The 23,723-nt window shown below is 48.9% G+C and overlaps 1 protein-coding gene across 1 annotated transcript; it reads right to left on the bottom strand.

Annotated features, from left to right (window-relative positions):
* Nucleotides 1–279: 279 nt before the first annotated feature.
* On the bottom strand, nt 280–22,154 carry pip5k1aa (phosphatidylinositol-4-phosphate 5-kinase, type I, alpha, a). The gene is made up of 16 exons (XM_064348537.1): nt 21,254–22,154; nt 17,052–17,086; nt 16,166–16,255; nt 14,267–14,397; nt 12,857–12,974; nt 12,597–12,749; nt 11,349–11,648; nt 10,433–10,608; nt 8,600–8,683; nt 7,863–7,911; nt 7,239–7,323; nt 6,930–7,103; nt 6,369–6,504; nt 5,982–6,038; nt 5,258–5,339; nt 280–4,618 (listed from the first exon to the last, which is right to left on the bottom strand). The coding sequence occupies exons 1-15, from the start codon at nt 21,297–21,299 to the stop codon at nt 5,261–5,263; spliced, it is 1,713 nt and encodes a 570-aa protein (XP_064204607.1). The 5' UTR covers nt 21,300–22,154; the 3' UTR covers nt 280–4,618; nt 5,258–5,260.
* Between the last annotated feature and the right edge of the window lie 1,569 nt (nt 22,155–23,723).

A 23,723-nucleotide genomic window follows, 5' to 3' on the forward strand; every position in this document is an offset into this window, starting at 1 on the left:
ATCATTCAGACGCACTTAACTCTGAGGTGCCAGAAGGGTTATTTTCAGTTTAGTTTAACCAACACCACAAACTTCTAAAGGCTTCTGTGGGCCCTACCCTGTTAATACTGCATGTAAACCGAGTGTGTCGTCAACTGTTCGATTGAGGGCAGAGTCAAAAACCCTGGAGTCGATTTTAAGGCATTTCTGGTTCTTTTGAGAATCTGCTGAAGAGAGTCTTGGGTTTTAGGGACTTGGGAAGGGGGGAGCAAATAGATTTAATTGTGACAGGAATTTAAAAAAAAAAAAGAAAAGATGCCCGTCATTCGATGGCTGCCCTGTTGAAAAATATGCGATTCAGATTATGGGGCAAAAGCTTGTGAAATATAAAAAGACAATGCTACAATTCAAAATGGAATGCAGAAGAAAACCAGTCAAGCGCTACAAAGGCATAAAGGGAAATCCAATCTATGCCCCTCCCCTCGAAAAAGATCCACGTCCCCATTTTTCTCATTCGGACACCCCCTGGACTTTGGCGCTAAAACGATCCTGCCACACACTCCATTCGGAAAAGGCACAAAAGTGCAGGTTCTACGACAAAATGTAACCCAGGGAAAGTGCTTGGTTGGACGTGCTACACATTTGTAAATCTGCCTTGTAATGGACCAAGGAGCTGTGTGCTTGGATAGTCCAACTAATCACTTGCACTGGGATGATTCTTTTTCAAATAACCGGCTTCTTCCTGAAAACGAAAGAACACTTCAATTTCAAAGAATTCATTCCCAGGTCCAGTTCAATATGCATGTAAATCATGAAGTAGACCACACGTTCTCTCTCCCTCTTACTCACTCACTCACGCACACACATGCACTTACACTTATTATCAGCACAGGCCAAGGACCCATTTGGGGGTGGGGAGGGGGAGGGGGAGGGGGCATGTGACAGTCAAACCCCGTTTACATCTTCCATTCAAATCTACTGACGACAAGATTGCCGATTATGTAATTCAGACGCCTTCCAAAACTTATGAACAGGACAACAATAACATAAAACACTTAACTTCAGTAGACAAACAGGGAAAAGAAATAATGACAGCACTGTAGTTGTGTACAAGCAGTATGCATCATAGGGACACGCTGGAGGGTACACGCAGCACACATGAGGGTTGTGGGAACAGGAGGGTGACCATTTGGCCCGAGGGCTTCAGGGGATTGGCTCGTGGTCAGCGTTCCGTCCAATCGGCGCGGCCGCGGCACAGGAAACGGGTGCCCTCTGCTGCGCAGGCACGTGAACCGAAGTCCCAGAGCCGGACCCGACGCGCTCTCGTCCAATCACACGTCTTTATTTGGCGCGATGCTTTTAACAGCAGCCAATGGAAACCAAGACCTAAACATACAATCCACGGGAATACAGAAGACACTGTGGTCATATCGCCCCCCCAAACCAAGAATAAGGTCCCCCTGTGTCTATTTACCCGAGCCACAGCTGATAGACTGTTCACAGGAGAGCAGAGCAGAGCAGAGTAGTGAATGGGATTTCCCCCCCTCCCCTCCCTGTTCAGGGTTGGTCCTTCAGTTGGTCCCTGGGGCTGCCTATGAGATCACTACCCGAATTGGGTATAAACTGTAGGGTAAAAATATCAGCAAGAGACGCATCAGAAAACAGAGAAGGGAAAACTGTGTGGAATGGAAGGGGGGGGGGGTGTGTAGAGGACAGCCCCCCCTCCCCTCCATTCCACACAGTGGTGGAGTTCGCGGGTCGCGGAAGGCGTGTGAACGCTGGTCCGTTTCGAGAGGGCGGGGCAGTCATCTCCGCTACCCGGAGAAAAGCAGCAGTTTGAAGGAGCACGGAAACAACCAGGTTTGACTGAGACAGTCTTACGCAGCATGTTCAAGGCACATGAATGGGTGTGTGTGTGTGTGTGTGTGTGTGTGTGTGTGTGTGTGAAAGGCGGTCTGTTGTGTACTGAAAAGCGTCGCTCTGCCCTCAAGGCAGATCGGATTTCATTGGTCCTCCTGCTTCGTCATCCGTCATCTCTGATTGGTCCACCGGATGGCTGACAAGCCGATGAGCTCGGCTGGCAGTGGGTATGCCGATACGATGAAGACGCCCGAAAGGAACGAGCGTGACCCAGGCTGACCGTCGCGCAGAAGCACCCCGCGGCTAACGGTCACACTCTAACCGGCTCGGCGAACGGCGTCCGCGACGGCCGCGCGGTGGCGCGTCCACACAAGAACCGCAGAGAACCGCTTCCTGGGTGCCAGAAAAAAGAAAGAAATGGGGGAAAAAAAACAAACAGCAAGGCCTGCTTTTTCTTTGTGGCCAGAGATGAAATCTGGCGAGACGACAACCCTGCCAATGTGAGAAACAGGCAGGCGCACTGCAAAAACCAAAAAAATCTATCTTAAGTCTTTTTTAGAATTGAAATCTCATTGCTGTTACTTTTTTTGCAAAATCCGACAAAAACAATTTACCTATGAGGTGACAGTTTGTTGTTCATTTCAAGATTTGCCGGTGGGGGTTAGATGGTTTCCCATCAAGCAAAACAGTAACTAAAAAATAAGCTAATACTCTCTACTTGAGAGAAAAAATAAGATTTTAAGTCTCATTATAAGCTTGAAACACTTGTTTTGCAGTATGAACATGAACAAAACAAAAAATTGGAGATCAGTGGCTATTTCGGGGAGAGGAACAGGAAGTGCTCTCGGTCGCACGAGGCCAACGCCTCAAACAGGACGCTTCCGAAACGAAAACGCGTGCAGTCATTTCCAGGATGTGGTCTCGCTCGAAGGTGTTTTTGACGGCGGTCGCTATTTTAATAATTAGCAGGGGGGGGGGGCTGGCTTCCCTCGAAGGACGCGCCCGTTTTGTAACCGAACGGGCGTGTGATCTTCACCCAAACTGAGGAAACCGGAAAGGGGGAACTTGGAACCGTATGTCAAGGGCAGTGCTAATGTAGCCTGTGGACGGTGCAGCTGCGTTTCCACAGCAAGGTCAGCCAGGTCAAGCCGAAAAACTCTGAGTAAGTTAAAGCCCCTAAAGCCTGCCGCTAAAAGACTCAGGCCCAATAGAATGTCTTGCCCGACGACAGCGTGGCCGTGGAAACGCCACCGTTGTCCCCATCGATCAAAATCTCCACCCATACGCCCCTGACTCCACCCAAAGGCGGGTGGTGCAAAAAAATCAGTTCGCAGACAATGGGTCAGTGGCTGCTGTGCTTTTGGAAGGGGGGGGGGGGGCAGGAGGGAATCGTCATCAAAAGAGAAGACGGGAAAAGGGAAGGCGAAAAGTTCCAAATGGTAGGGGAGTGCTTCTTCATCTGTCCTCCCATTTCAGCAACTTTTCCGAAATCCATCCTTCAGGTTTCTTTGAAATGAAACATTTAAAAAGTTGAAATGGTAGCCATCTTCAATGAATGTAATCACAACAAGTCCAAAAAGACTTGCAGGGAAAAGTGGGGGAAAAAAACAAACAAAAGCAAAAAAAAAAAAAAAAAAAATACAGAGACCATGTTCCACTGAGCCCAGGCATCGCCCCGTCTCTCTGAATCGAAGAACAAAGGGGTGAGTGGGAATTGTAGTCCTAATCCTGGGTCACCCCTGCAATGCCTCCTGTTATGGCACAGAATCACAAACCCCCCCACTTAAGACTCTAACTCATCACGGCACAGCAGTAGGAGTCCACTACAATGTCCCTAACGGAATACTACAGTGCTACACTGACCTAGCTCTCTATACGTACTGTAGAAACAAAATTACACTGTATTACTGTGATACAGTGAAACTCCAGGACAGTGCTGGCAAGTTCAACACAATGAAAAGCAATAGCTGAAGTCCAAACAAACAATAAAAATCACAGCGAAGGGAGAAACCGTGTTGAGTGTTTGAAAAATTTGATTATTGTAGGAAAAGGCTCCTCGTCTGTCAGTTCACACACAACTAAGGCAACTTTCTTGAGATTACAATCATTATCCTCACTCCCCGGCGGCAGAAATGCGGCTCTCCACACGCGGGGTCTGAAGACGATCTGTGCGGCCCGGGTTTTTTTTCCCCGCTGAGACGTCAGACTCTTCAGACCCGCGAATCGCGAAACGCGTTCGCGTGCCCGAGCCTGCACCCGCACCTCGGCGTCGCCCGGCAGCCAGGGCACCCCCCCCACCCCACCCCAAGACAAAACGCCCTGTGTTGAGCCCCTGCCGCCCCCCCCGGGGCTGGGTGTGGGGTTCAGACAGATGAAGGTGGCTGGTAGAGCTGCACTCATGGTGCAGCTGTGGTCAGTGTCACAAGCAGCAGACTTGGTGTCGGGCAGGATTTTCCCTGCAGACGTGTCCACCTCTCTCTCTCTCTCTGCCCCTCCCGCTCTCGCTCTCTCTCTCTCTCCATCTCCATCTCCCTCCCTCTCACATTCTCACTCTCCTCACGGGTCCATTGCTTTCTTTCCTTTTTTTTCACCTCCTGGCACTCATTCTTGCAAAAAAAGTTCCCTCAGGAAAACGAGGGATTGTTCTTCTCCTCCTCCCCCCCTTCTTTTTTCTTTCCTTTTTAGAGTGTCTCTCTCCGCACGTTCCGGTCCTTTCTCTCGCTCTCTCTCTCTCTCACTCGCGCCTTCCACAGGATCACTTTCGTTCTCTCTTCTTTCCCTGCGGGAGAAAAGGGGCGGGGGTTGGTGAGAGCAGTTTTCCACAATGCAAATGAACAAAGCCAACATCCCCCACCCACGTTAACCACACCTCCCACACAAGCGCACCCACCCACACACACACACACACGCACGCACCTACACACAAACCCCCACCCCCACAAGACCACACACACACACCACACGCAGCCTACACACAACCCACCCACAGCCACACACACCACAGTCGCGCACACACCACACAGGCTCCGATTCCAAACAAACCATGTCACCATGTCATCCACCATAAACCTCTCTCGGTTTCAGTACAGTAACTTGGGTATGGGGTTCGGGGTGGGTTGGGGTTGGGAATGGGGTTCGGGGTTGGGGTTGGGTATGGGGTTCGGGGTGGGGTGGGGGGGTAATTGTGATATGAACCGCAAGAGCAGCCCCAGTCCAGAAGTGCCAGGTCATCCTTCTAGACCTTTCCATCTCCTTTCCGTTCCCACACATCTACCCAGCCATGGGCACCGCATACGATAGCGAGCAGCTTAGCCAGAAAGTCCCTGAAGCACCAGTCTCAGCCACAGCAGAGGCCAGCCAATCGGTGGCAATAAGGACAGCGTGAGAGCACGGTTCACTCTGGGGGGGCTGCACTCACAGATCAGAGGTTGGTCTCGATGTCCTGGAGCGAAATGACGTCCTCCCTGCTGTCCTGCTCCTCCGCGGCGGCCGTGGCAGCGCTGGGAGAAAAGCCAGGGGTCAGGGGTCAGGGGTCAGAGGTCGTCGCTAGGCCGACAGAGAGCCCGTAACAGTACGGTACGGAATGAGACGACAAGGCATTCCCAAACTGGCTTCCTCAACAGAAAAACGCCTCTTTTAAAGGGCCAGGAAACCAGATTCGATACGGTGGTTTATGTTCCCCAGAAAAGACAGCTGATAGTCTTCTTAAAATGTATATTATAATCATTAAATGATAATAAACGCTATTAGATTATCGTGACCTGTTCGTGACCAGCAGATCAGGTCAGGGAAGGCGTGTATCCTAGACTCATTAATATTCATATCCGTAAGACGAGTCACATGTAAACCACTCCCCCTCGCTAGGCTGGGGCAGGCTGTCCCGCGCAGTAACATCAGACTACCCAACCACACGAAAGAGAGCAACGAGGAGAAACGCGCGCCCGCACGTGCGTGCTGGTACGCAGTTCGCTAATTGGACATTCGGACACTGAGATTAGAGACGCCAAATAAAGAATAGAAAAATAAAAAAAAGTCATAACATAAATACTTTTTTTTTTTTTTTTTAAGTAAGTAATTTTTACATAACAGAGAAATTTCACACACAAATGAACAGGTCTGCGTGTGCGCGTGCGTCTCCTCACCTGTCGGGGGCGCTGTGGTCTTGGCTCGCTGATTTGTGCACCTCCACTCCGACTGACCTGTACAGACACAGAGAGAGGAGTAGATTCACTGGGGAAATTAAGGGGATTGCGTGTCTCTAACCTCGCCCGGACTGAAACTACATTGTGAGAGCAGGGGTCCCCCAACCCTTGGGCTGGGGACCGCGAGGTCCAGCAGGCCTTTTGTTTCTGCCAAAAAATCAGCAGCCAATTCGAACGTTAAAAACCAGGTGAGGCAAGTCAGCTTTGCACGGAAACGATTTAAACTGATGGCTTAATCATGAAATGGCATAGCGGCCTCCTGACAGCAAACAGGAAGTGAGGCGGGCCGACGGACGAACAGAGGAGGACAGAGCGACGGAAACCCACCTGACGAGAAGAGAGGCGGAGCCAGGCCCCCCGCTTCCCAGGGAGCAGTTGGAGAGGGTGGTCTCGACGGAGTCACAGACGGCCTCGTCCACGGGAGGGGTCCTCGGGAGGAGGTCGGGGCGGCCCGACTGCATGCCTGAACAAAACGAACAAAAGAAAGAAAGAACACAAACACACACAAGGAGTTAATTACCCAAACTGTGGCCCCCGTTGATTCCACACAATGCCAGTCATGATATCAGAATGCCCCCGAACAGCCAACCAGCCTCATGTCCTGCACCACCCACTCCATCTTTCTAAACACCTACATTTTTCTGTGCCAACTAAACACTGCCCAAGATAATTTCAAAGATGGAATTAAAATGCTTTCAAAATTCAAAATGGGTGCACGTACACTATAGCAGTGGACTGATGCGATTACCTTTGGAAAGTGGAAAGCAATAATTTAGTAAGGACAGATCTTGTGATACACCTCCACCTTGTGATCAGCCACAGTTAAGGAAGCACTGCTTTGCTACTGCATGACCCCGACCCCGCCCGGACCCCCCTGCCCCAACTCACCGCTCTCGGCCTCAGCCTCCGATTGGCTGAGCTGGGACTGATAGCCTGGTCGCGCGTCCGTCCCCGAGCCGCCGGCCGCACTGGATTGTGGGACGGTGGACCCCATGGCGGTGTTGGCCCTCCTCAGCCCGCCCTGGCCCCCCGTCCGGCTCTTCTTCGAAGGGGAGGGCTTCACTGTTGGGGTGCAGAGAAGAGGGGATATGGTGAAGCGGGATTTGGGGCGGGCGGGGCGGGGGGGAGGTGGGGGTGGGCCTTTTTTAGGCGAGATAACGGGCCGAGGCAGACGTTTGTGTGACAGGAAGGACTCACGCGGAATCTTCTTGAAGGCGGTGTTGCACATGAACTTCTGAAACCTCTCGGCGTAGAAGCCAGGTCTGTGTACAGACACCGTGTCCTGAGACAGAGGTGAAGAATGAAGAGCTACTGACTTGGAATAATTTGTTTAAACGGTGCAATCTGTAGAAAAGCCAGCTTTTTACAATGCAAACACAGGGTTTGTGTAAAGATGTCAGCGTGCATAAAATGAATTAACTTTATGTAAAATGAACTCATCACACAGCTTCCTGTGGAAGAAAGAACCACAGGCTGGACGCAGGAGAGCTCAGTGAAAATAAGTCTTGAGTGCTGAACGTTTTGAAATTCCATCTCCGGAGGAGGCAGCCCCTGCTCGTATGAATTCACATTTTAATATCACATCGTGCTTCACATTGGCCCCATTTTGCCAGCGGGGTGGGGGTGGGGGGCGGGGGGGCACCTGTACTATTTTAGCCAAGATCTCATCAACACAACAAAGGCTAAATCAATAACGCCGTTAACAGGACTGCATAGACACGAGCTGCAATTTAAAAACGAACCACCAAACAAAAAATCCGAACAACGGGAGTAGAAGTTAAGCGGACACATGCGAGGATTTTAAAGACGCAGGAGTCTCACCCCATCATGGACCAGGGCCTTCCAGGAGTGCTCCAGTTTCTTCATGAACCTGGGGGAGAGGGAACGCCCCGGTCAGAACAGGGGAGGGGGCCAAAACTGTACCAGCTGCCCAAAACTGGGGGTGTGATAGGAGCTGAGGTGGGCATTACAGTGCATTACTTTATAGTGAGTGTGTCAAAAAAAAATTAAAATAAGATATATATATATATACACACTGTACTCTATATATCAAAACATATATTAATATGAAATTAATTAACACGTAACCCATATCTGACTGTATATAGGTAAATTAATTTCATAACTGTTACTGTGCAATACGTTGCTGCCAATGTGTTTGGATATACAGTACAGTGTATATAAATTAACTGACACACTCAATAAATAAAGTAAAACATGTAGAGTGAATTAACGTCCTGTGGCCAAAAGAAAAACATGGTGAGGGTAGGGTGCGTGTTTTCAAGAGACATAATTAAAGTGGTCCTACAAGTATTGAAATTTGACAGTATATTCTCCATAGCATCAGAATAATGAACATGAACGCGCACACACACACACACACACGCGCGCACACACACACACACACACACACACACACACACACACGGTAGGGTGTGGGCGTTCCTAAACGAAAGCGACAGGCCGCTGGGGCGAAAATGCTCAAAAAAGCAGGCAGACAGAAGCACAGACGGGACGCCGGAGGCGAAGCCGGGTCAGGCGTCCGGGACGGCCCGTACCTGTACGACTGCAGGATGTCGATGACGCCGATGTACACCAGCAGCCTCTCCCCTTTAGCGTTGCGTGCCGGGATCCCCCCTGACCTGCGCAAAAACACCATCATCATCATCGTCATCATCATCATCGTCGTCATCACTGCCGGTGTCATAAACATGTTATTACACTTTATTTTATTAAGTACTCTCCATACATTACGTTCCAATCAACAGAGCAATTAAAAATAATGCAGAGAGGAAAATTAATAATGAAAATAATAAAATCAGTATATGAAAATGTAATATGGAAGTGAATATAGTTTATAATACACAAAAAGAATGCAATACAAACATAGGTATGGGATGGGGTAGTATAGTAGTGGTGGTATAACAGTGGCGGTATGAGGTGGTATAACAGTGGCGGTATGGGGTGGTGTAACAGTAGCAGTATGGGGTGGAATAAGTGGCGGTATGGGGTGGTATAATGAGGTGGTAACAGTGGTAGTATGGGGTGGTATAAGAGTGGCGGTATGGGGTGGTATAACAGTGGCGGTATGGGGTGGTATAATGAGGTGGTATAACAGTGGTAGTATGGGGTGGTATAAGAGTGGCGGTATGGGGTGGTATAACAGTGGCAGTATGGGGTGGTATAACAGTAGCAGTATGGGATGGTATAACAGTAGCAGTATGGGGTGGTATAACAGTGGCAGTATGGGGTGGTATAACAGTAGCAGTATGGGGTGGTATAACAGTGGCAGTATGGGGTGGTATAACAGTGCCAGTATGAGGTGGTATAACAGTAGCAGTATGGGGTGGTATAAGAGTGGCGGTATGGGGTGGTATAACAGTGGCAGTATGGGGTGGTATAACAGTGGCGGTATGGGGTGGTATAACAGTGGCAGTATGGGGTGGTATAACAGTGGCAGTATGGGGTAGTAAAACAGTGGTAATATGGGGTGGTATAAGAGTGGCGGTATGGGGTGGTATAACAGTGGCGGTATGGGGTGGTATAACAGTGGCAGTATGGGGTGGTATAACAGTGGCAGTATGGGGTAGTAAAACAGTGGTAATATGGGGTGGTATCATGAGGTGGTATAATAGTGGCAGTATGAGGTGGTATAATGAGGTGGTATAACAGTGGCGGTATGAGGTGGTATAACAGTGGCAGTATGGGGTAGTAAAACAGTGGTAATATGGGGTGGTATAACAGTGGCGGTATGGGGTGGTATAACAGTGGCGGTATGGGGTGGTATAACAGTGGCAGTATGGGGTGGTATAACAGTGGCGGTATGAGGTGGTATAACAGTGGCAGTATGGGGTAGTAAAACAGTGGTAATATGGGGTGGTATAACAGTGGTAATATGGGGTGGTATAACAGTGGTAATATGGGGTGGTATAACAGTGGCGGTATGGGGTGGTATAACAGTGGCGGTATGAGGTGGTATAACAGTGGCAGTATGGGGTAGTAAAACAGTGGTAATATGGGGTGGTATAACAGTGGCGGTATGGGGTGGTATAACAGTGGCGGTATGGGGTGGTATAACAGTGGCGGTATGAGGTGGTATAAGAGCGGCAGTATGGGGTGGTATAACAGTGGCAGTATGGGGTGGTGTAACAGTAGCAGTATGGGGTGGTATAACAGTGGCGGTATGGGGTGGTATAGCAGTGGCAGTATGGGGTGGTATAATGAGGTGGTATAACAGTGGCAGTATGGGGTGGTATAATGAGGTGGTATAACAGTGGCAGTATGGGGTGGTATAACAGTAGCAGTATGGGGTAGTAAAACAGTGGTAGTATGGGGTGGTATAATGAGGTGGTATAATAGTGGCGGTATGAGGTGGTATAGCAGGCACTCACTGATCTGCAGAGTCTAGCGGGCCCTTCCCGCTGGCCTCCCCCTGGATGGACTCCATGGCGGTGCTGAACAGGGCCTTCTGGCCCCGCCGTATGCGCTGGTCACTCTCCCCCGCCTGGTCCACATTGTGGATCCCCACCAGCATGCTGTAGTCCATGATCTTAAAGCTCTGCAGCAGCTACAGGGACAGTCACAGTGCGCACACATTAACACAAGATTCAAAAATGACTTGACTGCTTGGTAGAAGGCGTGAGTGTTGTTGGAGTCTGCAAAGGCTTGGATCTCATGGGCCTTTTTTGAGCCACCATTCGTTCTCCGTGTTGCTGCTTCTGAGTCTCCGCACGAATGGCTTCCCACCGTGAGAGGAGGACGGAGGACTGTGGGTTTGAGATGTGGGAAGTGTAAGCCTTACGCTTTTCTTCCAGGAGATGTTGAGTTGCTGTCAAACCAGTCCTGATGATGTTTTTTGGTGAAGCCTAGTGATCCAGATGCTGCTGTGTGTATGGCTGAGATGAGGTTAGCCCATCACGCTCAATACACCACAACACACACACACTCTCTCACCAGGCAGTCCCTCTGGATGGTCTCACACACACACACACACACACACACACACACACACACACACACACACACACACACACACACACACACACACACACACACACACACACACACACACACACACACACACACACACACACACACACACACACACACACACACACACACACACACCCACCCTCTCACCAGGCAGTCCCTCTGGATGGTCTCTCACACACACACACACACACACACACACACACACACACACAGACACAGACAGACACACAGACAGACACACACACACACACACACACACTCTCACCAGGCAGTCCCTCTGGATGGTCACACACACACACACACACACTCTCTCACCAGGCAGTCCCTCTGGATGGTCTTGCTCAGGGCGTTGTAGTTCTCGGGCTCCATCAGCAGGCCGTCGGGCAGGTCCTGGATGAAGTCCAGGTCCTTGTAGGTGGGCGAGGTCTTCTCGCGCTCCTTGGCCGAGGCGCGGCGCTTGTAGGTGGAGCCCTTCAGGTCGAACTTCAGGTGCATGTGCACCGAGCGCGGCAGCAGGTTGTTCATCACCAGGATGCGGATGTTCTTCCCGCCCGCCTGCACGCAGTACAGCCCGTAGAACTTGGGCAGCAGCGTCCGCTTGTTCTGGTTCAGGTTCTGCGGGGGGGGAGGGGTAGAGGGAGAGGGGAAGGGGGAGAGGGGGAGGGAGAGGGAGAGGGGAAGGGGGAGAGGGGGAGCGAGAGGCAGAGAGAGGCGGACGGGGAGGGATAGAGGGAGGGAGGGAGGAGAGGGGGGGGAAGGGAGGGCGGCGGGAGAGGGGGAAGGAGGGCAGAGGGAGAGGGGGGTCAGGAACTGCATGTTTAACAACGCACAGCTTTCCCATTTTCCATTTTAAGCTACTGGGGGTGGAGTCAGTGTCAATAAAGATGGGTTGAAGTCATGGATGAGTTCCTCCAGAAGAGGTGGAAACCCCAGGGGTCAGAAAGTAAAAGTCCTGCCATGTGCTTCTTCCACCCACAAGCTCAGCTCAGCTGATTTCACTAATTAGCTCCACCTCCTGGCTGAAGAACTGTGCTAATTAGCAAATCCAGGTGACTGGAACAAAACACTGAGGAGGACTTTCACTTTCTGAACCTGGATCTTCCACCGCTGGCTTCCACTTTTAACATTTCAAACAGCTTTTACTCCAAACAACGTATTTTTCCTCATCGATGTTTTCCTCATCTTCACGAGAATGAATTGTGTTCAAAACAAAGACAACCACGGGAAAGAACTGCATCTTTTAATACCTCCATTCCCAAAATACTGCATAAACGTTGCACTTCTTTATTTGATCATATGTTCCTAATTGTATAAAAACAGTAAACAGTGCACTCTGTATAGCTGGAGAGGTCATGGGAAAGCTTATTTTCTCTTTCAATAAAGCTCCCGGCTCCCAGCTGAACGCTACGACGTTCAGGCCACAGCGTTCCCTGTCCTTATCAGCGCTAAAGCTTGCTCGATCCAATTGGAAAGCACTCCGGTGTGACTGAACCGCGTGTGCCCATAACCCCGGCCCGAGTGCGTCGCATTGAGTCCGGGAGGAGAAGCTCCCCGGAGCCTCACCATGAAGTAGCCCGGGAGCAGCTTCTGCAGGAACTCCGCCTCCTTGTGCTGCACGGTCTTGATGATGAACTCGTCGTCGCTGGAGACGTAGAAGACGGAGCCGCTGGCGCCCGAGTTGGAGAGCTCGATCAGCGACTCGTTGCAGAGCGAGTACTGCGGCAGACAGAGCGGACGTTAGCGTTAGCGGACGTTAGCGTTAGCGCCCGCGCTCGGACGGGCGAGGGGGGGCGGGGTCACAGGAGGAAGTAAAGAGAGGTTACCAGGTAGTCGTCGGGCCGGATTCCGAAGAGCTCGCGGAAGTAACGGAAGGCGATGGGGGCGTAGGTCTTAAACCTGAAGTCGCTGTAGCGGTGGGCTGGGGTCAGATTACTGCCCTCGCTTGAGAGAGAGAGAGAGAGAGAGAGAGAGGGAGGGGCAGAGAGGGAGAGAGAGAGGAGGAGAGAGGAAGAAAGTGGAAGGGAGAGTTAGAAAGAGGCCGAGAGAGAGACAGTCATAATGTCATAATTCATGACACTGCATTATAGTTTATATGCATTATAACGTGTTTATATGCACTGAAATATGTCATGCCAATAAAGTATTCTGAATCGAATCGAGTGGGGTGGGACAGGGACTGACAAAACGACAAAGAGATGAACAAGAGCAAAAGAGATGAGTTCATCGACAGGTTGGGTGCTACACAAACAAAGCCCACCACCACCACTCCCCCCACCCCCGCCCAAAAAAAAGAAAAAACCACACACAGAGCAGCACTGAGCAGTCATTTCCAGTCCAACCGTCCTGTTCTCTCCCCGCACAGGAAGAACCAAAGCGCTGCATGTGCCGCAGGGTAGCCTGAGGTCAAAGCCACACGCACGCACCCACACACGCACACACGCCATGCACGCACACACATACACACACACACACACACACACGCACACACACATACACACACACACACACACACGCACACACACACGCACACACACACACACAAAACATGCACGCACACACACACACACACACGCCATGCACGCACACACACACACACACACACCACACGCGCACACACACATACACACACACACACACACACGCACACACACACGACACACCACACACACACACACGCACACCACACACACACACACACACACACACACACACACACACACACGCACCACACACACACACACACACCACACACACACACACACACACGCCCATGCACGCACACACACACACACACACACACACACACGCACACCACACCACACCACACACACACACATACACTCACACACATACACACGCACACACACACACACACACACACGTACACAAGCCCACATGCACGCACACACACACACACACACACACACGCACACACACACGCACACACACACACGCACACACGCATGCACACACACAAGCACACACGCCATGCACGCACACACGCATGCACACACACAAGCACACACGCCATGCACGCACACACGCATGCACACACACAAGCACACACGCCATGCACGCACACACGCATGCACACACACACGCACACACGCCATGCACGCACACACGCCATGCACGCACACCATGCACGCACGCACACACGCCACAGTACATATTCACATGCCATGCACATACACACAGGCACGCAGGCACACACACGGCACAGCGCCACCCACCTGGGGAAGAAGATGCTCTCCACCACCACAAAGTCCTGCATGAGCACGTCCCGCTCGGCCTTCTGGCTCAAGCTGCCCACGGTGTGGGTGATGCCCAGCTGGATGGCACCTTTCAGGGCAGAGGAAGTGGTCTGGGGAGGGGAGGTGTGAGAAACGCATTTTTAAATAAAGTGTGGATAGGGGAGGAGGGGACACAGCATAACACGGCCTCAGTTTGTGAGTAACAGAGTTCAGCTCCCCAGTGCTGGGCACACAGCGACAGGGAAGGGAAGATTCGAAGATTCCTGAGTATTCAAAAAAATAAATAAAACAACACTCAATAAAAATGAGTGTTGTTGAATTAAAAAAATAAGTCAGTCAGAGGCCGTACAGTACTTACAGTATAAACCACCTGACTCTCTAGGATGACCTCACGCGTATCCTTCAGAACACGAACGATGCCCATTTCCACACACACACACAGTGCGCAGATGCTGGTACCAGGAATCCGAGCGAAAGGCGGTTTTGCTGTGCTCATCAGAGTGCTTGTCTCCATTAAAAAAAGCCCTGTGACGCCAGCAGCGGAGGGGTCCCAGTGCACGAGCTGAGAGGCGTGGCCTCAAATCCTCCAGAGCCGCCGAGCGGCCAAAGACAGCACCGGAGCGACGGCCGTTCTGCTCTTGGCCACGCCTCTTCATGAATATTCATAAGCTGTAACAGGACTGGAAATTACTGCTGCCGGCAGAACCTCCCTGTACTCGGATGACAGGAGGAGCGGCGGGCCGGTCCACTTCAGAATTTTGCTCCAGCGTTTGCTCTTAATTATTTAACGAGCTCAATCATATCTTGAGCTGACATTCGCATGAGCACCGGCTACAGCCGCAGACTGCAAGTGCGTCCTAAACATTTTACTGTGCTCAAACACAGGGCCGAACCAGAGTAGTTCGTAGAGCTGTCAGAAAACTAAAACTAAGGTAAATGGGCAGGGTTATTATAGTTTTTAAATTTCATTATTTTTTCTATTTTTATTTATATTTATTTTCAATTTCAATTTATTTTAAGTTAGTTTAAAGAGTTGGTTGGCTAGTTTTAGTTTAGTTTTCATTTTTTGGAAATGCTTGGTTTCTGCTTTTTTTTTTCGCGTACACCATTTTGTTAGTGGCAAAGAACAGAACAGTTTACATGTTTACATCAGGTACTGCGTCAAATGAACAATAAATCTTTTCAACGTTATTTTTTAATTAATTTAGCAAACCATCGCAAAACAAGCTTGAAGCCTTGAACGATTTAATGGAAAACCAAACCGCAAATATACAGTCACTCTGAGCCCGTTGAGTAATCCCAAACAGGGCGTGCGTTTTCTCCCCAGTATTGTTGGCGTATCGCGAAGCAAACCCGGCAGCGGAGTCCAGAGTAAGGCGACTCACAGTGGCATTTCCTCATTCGCCAACGCGTGAGAACGAGGTGCCCACAGTCAGAGCAGAGCAGATCACCACCGTGGCACCAGCTTGTGAAACAGTGTTCAACAGAAAACAGAAAATTATTCGCCGAAAAAAATTCTCACTCTCTTACCCGGCACGTAAATTATCAAAAAGACCACAGCTAAAAACTAAAAACACTTCAGGCGTATTTGAATTTTATTTCAGTTAGCTTTACAAGCGGGTTTGGTCATGTCCGTTTAGTTTTCTTTTTTTTCCCCTTCTTTTTTTTTAAACTCTCCATTCTATTTTTATTTCAGTTTACAATAAGGTTTAGTTCATGTATAGTTCTTGTCTTGGTTTGGATTTTAGTTAGCAACAATAACCTGGGCAATTGGCTGGAACGAAAACCAGCACCCAGACCAGGCCGGCAGGACCGGAGTTGAGCGAGCCCAGTCTAGAGAATGATGTGGCCAGTCTCGAATGACCTTTGAACTCTGACCTTCTTGTAGGTGGTCTCGCCCGTAGGGTCGACCCCTCGGTGTCCGATGGTCCTCTTCATGGTCTGGGAGGTCCCCGACGAGCCGGCCGTCTGGTAGTCAGAGAAACCGCGGGGAGAGACGGAGGTAGAGAAGGAGAGAAGAGAGAGAGAATGAGCAACAAAAAAATAAATAAATAAATAAAAAAGGGAGAGTCCGACTTCAGCAATTTGTCCACTACTGAAAAACACTTTATGGGGAAGTTTCTATCGCCGGTTTTGCTTCCTCAAATATTTGGCAAGCGCTCAACAGGGAACAATAGGTCGTTCTTTTTTCTTTTTTCAAGGCAAATAAATGGATATCAGAAGAGAGGACCGTTATCCGCAGTGCAGGGGGCCGTACACAGCGCACCTGCACTCGTTTACGGAAGGTGACTTGGCCGCGCTTTCCTAGTCAACACGAGGCTCACCCACGAACCTGGACTACAGTACCCACCTGTCCTTTTACTCCCAAACAAAAACTGTGCTGCAGACGAGCACAGGATGTGGGCGACACAGACACTGATGTCTCATCGGGGAGGGGAGGGGGGGGGGGTGGGGTTTACGGTGAGGGCCACTGAGTCAGGCCACAGCAGGATACTGCAACCACACTGGCGGTGCGTGAGGCGGGTTCCCGCCCATCACCGTAAAGCGCTTCGAGCGTTCGGGGGGGAAAAAAAGTGCTGCACAAACGCACTGATTCATTCATGCATACATCCACTGCTTTCAGAGCTGCACATTAAAGGGGGGTAAGCCTGCCTAGGCTAACGGCTAGTTTAGATACAGGCCGGGCGGGGGGGGGGGCAAGTGGCCGTGGGTTATAAATGGGGCAGGGGTGTCCCAGCCGAGGCCGCGGTGCAATCGGTCTTACCTCAGGGGCAGCCGGCTTCCAGATCCCACCGGACCCTACAGAGAGCGACAGAATTAAAAAGAGGAAAAGAAAGGGAAATGGGGGGGGGGGGGAGAGGAGGAGGGGGGGGATTTACACACAGTACATCAGAAGACCCGCCACAGCTGCTTGGGGAAGATAATGCGACAAAAAAAATGCAACGCAAACAGCATAACACGACGCACTCGAGATAAAGAGAGAGCTTTGTGGACTTCAGCCAGTGTCAAATATCAGACTGTTACATTTGTCAAAAGAGACGGTTACACTGTTCTACTCCGCCCTACCATAGCTGCATATTTTCTTAGATGACCACCCTGAGAGTGTTAAAAAAAAAATAACACATTTTTCCCCCATTTTTTTAAATCCACAGTTTTGAATAGCCTGTAGTGGGAAATCTTGGCCTCAAGTCTGACCGCTTTCCACTCTGCAGACCACACAGTACTACAGGAGAGGGCAAGCACCAATCAGCGAAGAGAGGGCTGCTAGCACCAGTCAGAGAGAGAGAGGAGGGACAGCACCAATCAGAGGAGCCACACACCACACACAGGCAATAGACATCCCGTGGACAGCTGGTCCATCAATGGGAGAGACTGACTCAGCGGTAACCCAAGGAATTCTGGACGAGTTAAGCACAACCTAGCCCGCGGCAACATGCAAGCCAGTGTGTTCCAGTGAGGTCATCACAGCCAGAACACAACATAGCTACAACCTCAACACTGCGATGTCTAGTGCTGCGATCAACAGCCAGAACACGACAGCGGCCACAGATTCAACACTGCAAGGACTACTGAGGTCATCGCAACCGGAACACAACACACCCACACTTAACGCTGATGTCTAGTGCTGTGATCACAGCTGGAACTCGACGCAGATTACATAACAGAAAACCTAATCGCTTCACAAGAACAAATTTCGCTTGTCATTCGCGAGCTTATCAAGAACTTCAGCACCAATGTCAGATTACGTAAAACAACTGGGCTAATTGCATAATTAAGGGTAGAAGTTGGCAGGAAGTCCAGAGACAGACACAACCCTCCCTCGTCCACCCCTAGTCTAGACCGTTCCACCTTCCCTGCTCTTGAGCCTGAAGCACCTTTGTAGAAAGTCCGTGGGAGACAGACACCCCCCCCCCCCCCCCCACTAACTTCCGGAAAATTCCAAAACAGGCAGTGGGAAAAACTGCAGGCATCCTGACTTAAGCACACAAAGTCACACGACGCCTCGTCTGGTTCGGTCAGTAAAAACGAGTACTGTGGCGTGTGCGCGTAGCGCCGCGGCGACACCATCAGTAACACCACACAAGCGCGCTCCGCCTCGTCCAATCAGCCGCAGGCCGGTAACCAAAGCGACCGCTATTGTGAGTCCTTACTTGCCCCGCTTACACTTCCCCATGTCAATAGAAAACCAGTCGATGCTCTGGACTGAAAATGCAGCACTTGTGGGAGGGCATCGGTTACGGTAAGACGAGGCTCGCAAGCACAAAACACGCCGGCGTTTCAGACTGAAGAACAAACGAATAAACAAACAAAACGCCTGAAGGCTATCGAACAAACGTAGTTACAGCAGCTCATAAAGCCAAATGAAAGACAACGAGGAGGTTGCAAAATGCATGCAATGTGAATAATAAAAAATAAATAAATAAAACCAACGCAGCATAAAGATGCTCTCAGTGTATTACAGAGAAAAAGCAGTAGCGTACTATGAGCAGGCTGTGGCTCTGGGTACACAGACTGCTGTGCACAGGTACTTCGTTGTGACGTGAAGAATTTAAGGCAAAGTGTAGCATTAGAGAAAGTGACATGCTTAAACACACACAGGTGCCCGTGCACACGCACACACACAGGGTTCCGGTGCGTTCGTGCTCCAGTTCAAAGAGCTGTTTATAAAGAGAGCACGCGCTCTCTGGGGCAAGAACGACGTGCACGCCTGCCCGCGAACACATTTACGCACACACACACGCGCACGCACACACACACACACAAACGCCACACCACCATGCAGGTACCTCTGCGAGAGGCTACTCTCCTCCAGAACTGAGTGCGCAAATCTGTGGAGCAATTTTGAGGCAGTTAAAACAGGATCAGTCACATAAGACGGGCCACTCTCACGCCGCTCAGCCTTCCACGGGCTTACGCACGGGCCAGAAAACGTCCATGTGCACACACAGAGAACCCGCGAAAATTTTGGCGGACACTAACGAGCAATACCCAGGTAGGATGTGTCAAAATTCTTGACATTTCAGGCAACCCCACGCTCTCACGAAGCAATGCGCCTCACGCTCGCCCACTTTTTCCACACGGAAAAGGCAGCTGAACTATTCAAGGCGCTCAAAATATTTACATTTAATTTGCTTCAGTAGGATTCACACGACAGCCTGAACCAGTTTGCAAAACCCTCGCAGGACGTGCTTTGACGCGGTGTGCTGGTAAACACCTTTCTCTCCGTGCCGGTTACCCAAATCACGGTCCTCGAGGGCCGAACAGCTGGGTTTTCCACCCTCCCTTCACCTGGGAATCAGGTGTGAACACAGCCTGGCCAATCGGGTAGCACTAACTGTTCAGTTAATTACCTGGGAGAAAAGAGAACCAGGGCCGGATTCGGGTTCGAGGGCCGGATTTGAGTACTCGCGCTCTCGCGCGCGTACCCGTCGTCACAACTGCAAACCTCTCCTCGTCGGCCCTTGTATGGAGCAAAGGCGTCACATCGACCGAATTAAGCTAATCTCCTGAGTCAGACACACCGAGAAGCGGGTCATGCTATTTTAATCATGTGAGCAAGACGGGTGCGAAGGGGGGGGGGGGCGCGCTGCACATGATTTGTACAGCCCGTTGATTTCTACAACCCCAATTCAGGGCCCGGATCCCATCACTATATTCTTGCAGTCGGCAATATCTGCGGAAAAGGACCAATAAAGACATTATCATTCCAGAGACGCTGTCTGCTCATGAACCTACGGCCACAGCAGTGTTTTGCAGGTTTGAATCTATGAATCTGTTGTTTTGTGGCGCTCCTGACAAGAGGGCTAAAAAAAAAAAAAAAAAAGGTATGCAACAGTGATTTTTCACGGTCACAAGTTCCAAACAAGTCACCACTTCACTGACGTACTGCTTCACTCTTGTTTGTGTAGTTGGGGACGACCAGGAAACAGAGACAGAAAAAGCATTTATAAGTCTGAAACATATTAAATGGAAGACGGTAGAGAAGGAGGTGTCCGATAATGTTGATTTAAAGAGAGCTGAAATGAATGAATTTCTCATTGCCTTACTATGAGCACAGGCAATGCGCAAGGAATTTATAGTCACACTAAATCGATTCGCCCTGGGAGGGTGTACAGGGACTGAGTGGGTTGCATTATTTTACAAAACATTCCCAGAACATGTTCTACCCAAATATGCGTTAAAAAAAATCTAAGTTAAAAAAAAAAAAAAAAAGGTCTAAAAAAGGCACTGAGGGCGACCCAATTAGACAACCCCAAGGGAATGCATTTTAATTTCAGCACTTTTTTTTCAAACTACAGAGCCTTGTACGAGATTTCCCAAGGGATCGTTCCGGTAAATGACTACTAGCGAACGTTTTTTCCCAAGCAATAAAAACGTCTCGAAAACATACACGAATACATTAGATTTCACTTCTTTATGTAAACCGCGGACAACGTATTAAAACATGACAATAAGTGCATAGACCTAGCTATAGGTTTAATTCTGTTCGTCAGCTCATTAACATGCACGCATTTTAACTAATATTCTAACACAAAGAAAACAGTCGAGTTTCTGACAGTTAAGAACAGTTAGTCCGAGGCTCGCCATCTGGCTAGTTAGGTCGCCAACGTAACTTCCTAACACAGAACAGGCAAAAATATAATGAAGGCACGCCAACAAAAAATAATGTCCAACTGTCCATCCAAAAGATTTTGTCTGTAGGTCTGTAAACAATCGAACTGTTATCTACCCAATTCGGTGTTTACTAGCGTCCACCTGGAAAAGTTTAAGATTAAACAATTAGACCACCACGTTCACTCGATTAGTTAGCAATGTTGCTAACTAGCAAGTTCGCAGTATGCTGAAAAAAATGACAGCGCGTTGGCTTGGCTATGCCACCGAATGCCTTGAAATTCGCCAAATTCCCTGTCTTGTTAGCCAACTATGCCATTTCAAAGGCACGCTTGTTTATTCGTTATTAGTTACCTGTAGGACCCACGGATCCCGAGGCAGCAGTACCGGCTGACGCCATTTTTCGTATTGTTGGCCTGGCTTCTGTGGGTTTTCCTTCTCCGGATGCGCACAGCACGGTCGCCCAGCTCTAGTCTACCCTATTGAGTTTTATCCCTTCTCGGCGACAACGTTAAAAAATAGTTTTGGCCTTCAATCCAGGCAACAGGACAATAAGTCGTGACAGAGCCACTTGCAATTAGCGAGAAGCTAATGGGATGTCTTTGTTGCGAATAGTTGTAAACTTGCTTGGAACGTCAGCTATTTTGCCAGCTAGCTAACATTGCCGCGGCTAACTGAGCTTGCAAAACAGCTAGCTAGCTAGCCAACCACGCACGGTTAGCCAGCTAACTAGCAATTAGAGGCCAGCGAGCTTGCCGACAGGGCTAACTAGATAGACAAAAGCCAATTACCGCACCAGCGACAATTCAAGGTTAGTTTGCAGCCAATACCTGCAATCCGTTATCTAGCAATGCATAAACGACACGTACATAGCTATCTATAACACTCAGCAGGTTAGAAAACAAAAGGCTGACAGACTTCGCCCTCAATCATGCACTAAACATGATCATTTATTGGGCTAACGTCAGCTCCCTGGACAGGCAGTTTAGATTAAATGCAGCCAATAACTGGTGGGTACGATAACGCTATTTTGCTAACGTTGGCTAACTTGGTGCCAGCCTAACTCCACAGCCTCACAATAGCTAAGCTCCGCGGTTTGTTTTCCTTCGTTTCCTCGGAGATACAGAACGCTGCCTCCCTGGCTTGTCGTAGCATGTCCAGCCCCAACCCCACCGCCACTTTTCTTTCATCACACCATTGGCGAAAACCCGCTTCCAAACGCTAGCACGCCAACCCCGCTTGTTGAACAGCGGAAGTGACGCAAATCACGCGCATGCCATCGGAATATTTTAGTTGTCTTTTTGCAGGCACAACGTCAGTTTCAATCCGTGCGTGTTCTGCGTTCATGAGTTAGGTTACCTCTGCAAATTTACCTTTGCAAATCGCCCCAAACGTATCACAACACCACATTGTAATTTCGGGCTAAAAGGTGACTTAAATGTCTTATTTCAGAAAATTCAGAGGTCAGATACTGAAAATCCAAATTTAAATAGAAGGTGTTATTACGTCACGACCAGTCAATAATGCAGGTGTATGATGTAAATGTAACGGCGATGGTGTCATAGCTTGATTTGTTGTTGAGCATCTAATGAATTATTGAACATAATTATGTTGCTAGGATGAGTTTAGCATCATTGGGAATGTTACCCCAAAATGAAAACAAATGAATTAATAAATAAATAAAAGAAATACAAGAACAGTCTTACTTTCCACGTGATAGAACTGGGACTATTTGTATAACTCTGTGAGACACCACATTAAAGATTTTTATTGTGATCAATTCGTTTTTGCGATTCCACTGTAAAAGCAGTATTTATTTGTTTTTTAAATGATCAGGGGCCTGTATCGTGAAGGAGGATTACTGGGTCAGCTGGATAACTGCACGGAGTAAAACCCCAAACAGCTCTTTTTACTTCAGTTCATGTTCCAGATTTTGGAGGGTTCCACGTTTTGCTCAGCACAGTTATCCAACTGAGTAATCCTGTTTCACGATATAGGCCCCAAGGTTTGTTAATCTGCTGGCTCAGTGCCAAATGCATATGTAGCACAACTGTTTTTGTTGCACTGTTTGTGTTCTGACACTGACCATACATATCTTCATTATTTCAGAGACCGTAGGAGGAGCTGTTAGCTGTCTTACTTGTTTCTAGTCTTACTGCAACTGTAGTGTGCACTCTTCAGTAAATGTAAAGGTGGGACTGGGGTAGGATTAGTTAACACTCAAACTCAAAACAGAGGATATTCAGTCATGTTTTTAAAACAAAGTAGTGGGAACTTAAATCTGTAGGATATTCCTAATCAACAAAAGAAGCCATGTTATAATTCAAAAGTTTTTTTTTTTATAATTCAAATGTATTTAAAAAAAATGATTGTAATTGCACTGTTTATAAAATGTTATGCTAATTAAGGCATTATTCATGAAGTTAAGCCAACATTTTCAAAATACAGTTCACTTCTTAACAGATTTTTTCAAAGCTATTGAGAAAAGAGTTTTACTTTAAAATATGACTTGTGAGATGTTTTAAATACTTTAATATTTCTTAATTTAAGCGGTCATGTGTTTGTACAGCAAGGGGGTATAAGAAAATATGGTATGGATAGACTAAGAAACCAATTTTGGGGATAGAAAAATAAATAATTAACAACACCTAATTGTGCCTAATTTACACAAACAAATCGATCGTTTGTCAATTGCATAGAATATGAACCGATAAGGATTTTAACCCGCTGTTGAGCTGAGATTTGTTTGCCAAGCAATCATAAATCATCTGTTTTTTTCATGCTAAAACTGCAATGCTTGACGATGTACTTGTTTTGGTCAGAG

This window comes from Anguilla rostrata, chromosome 8, assembly GCF_018555375.3.
Source record: "Anguilla rostrata isolate EN2019 chromosome 8, ASM1855537v3, whole genome shotgun sequence".
Taxonomy (NCBI): domain Eukaryota; kingdom Metazoa; phylum Chordata; class Actinopteri; order Anguilliformes; family Anguillidae; genus Anguilla; species Anguilla rostrata.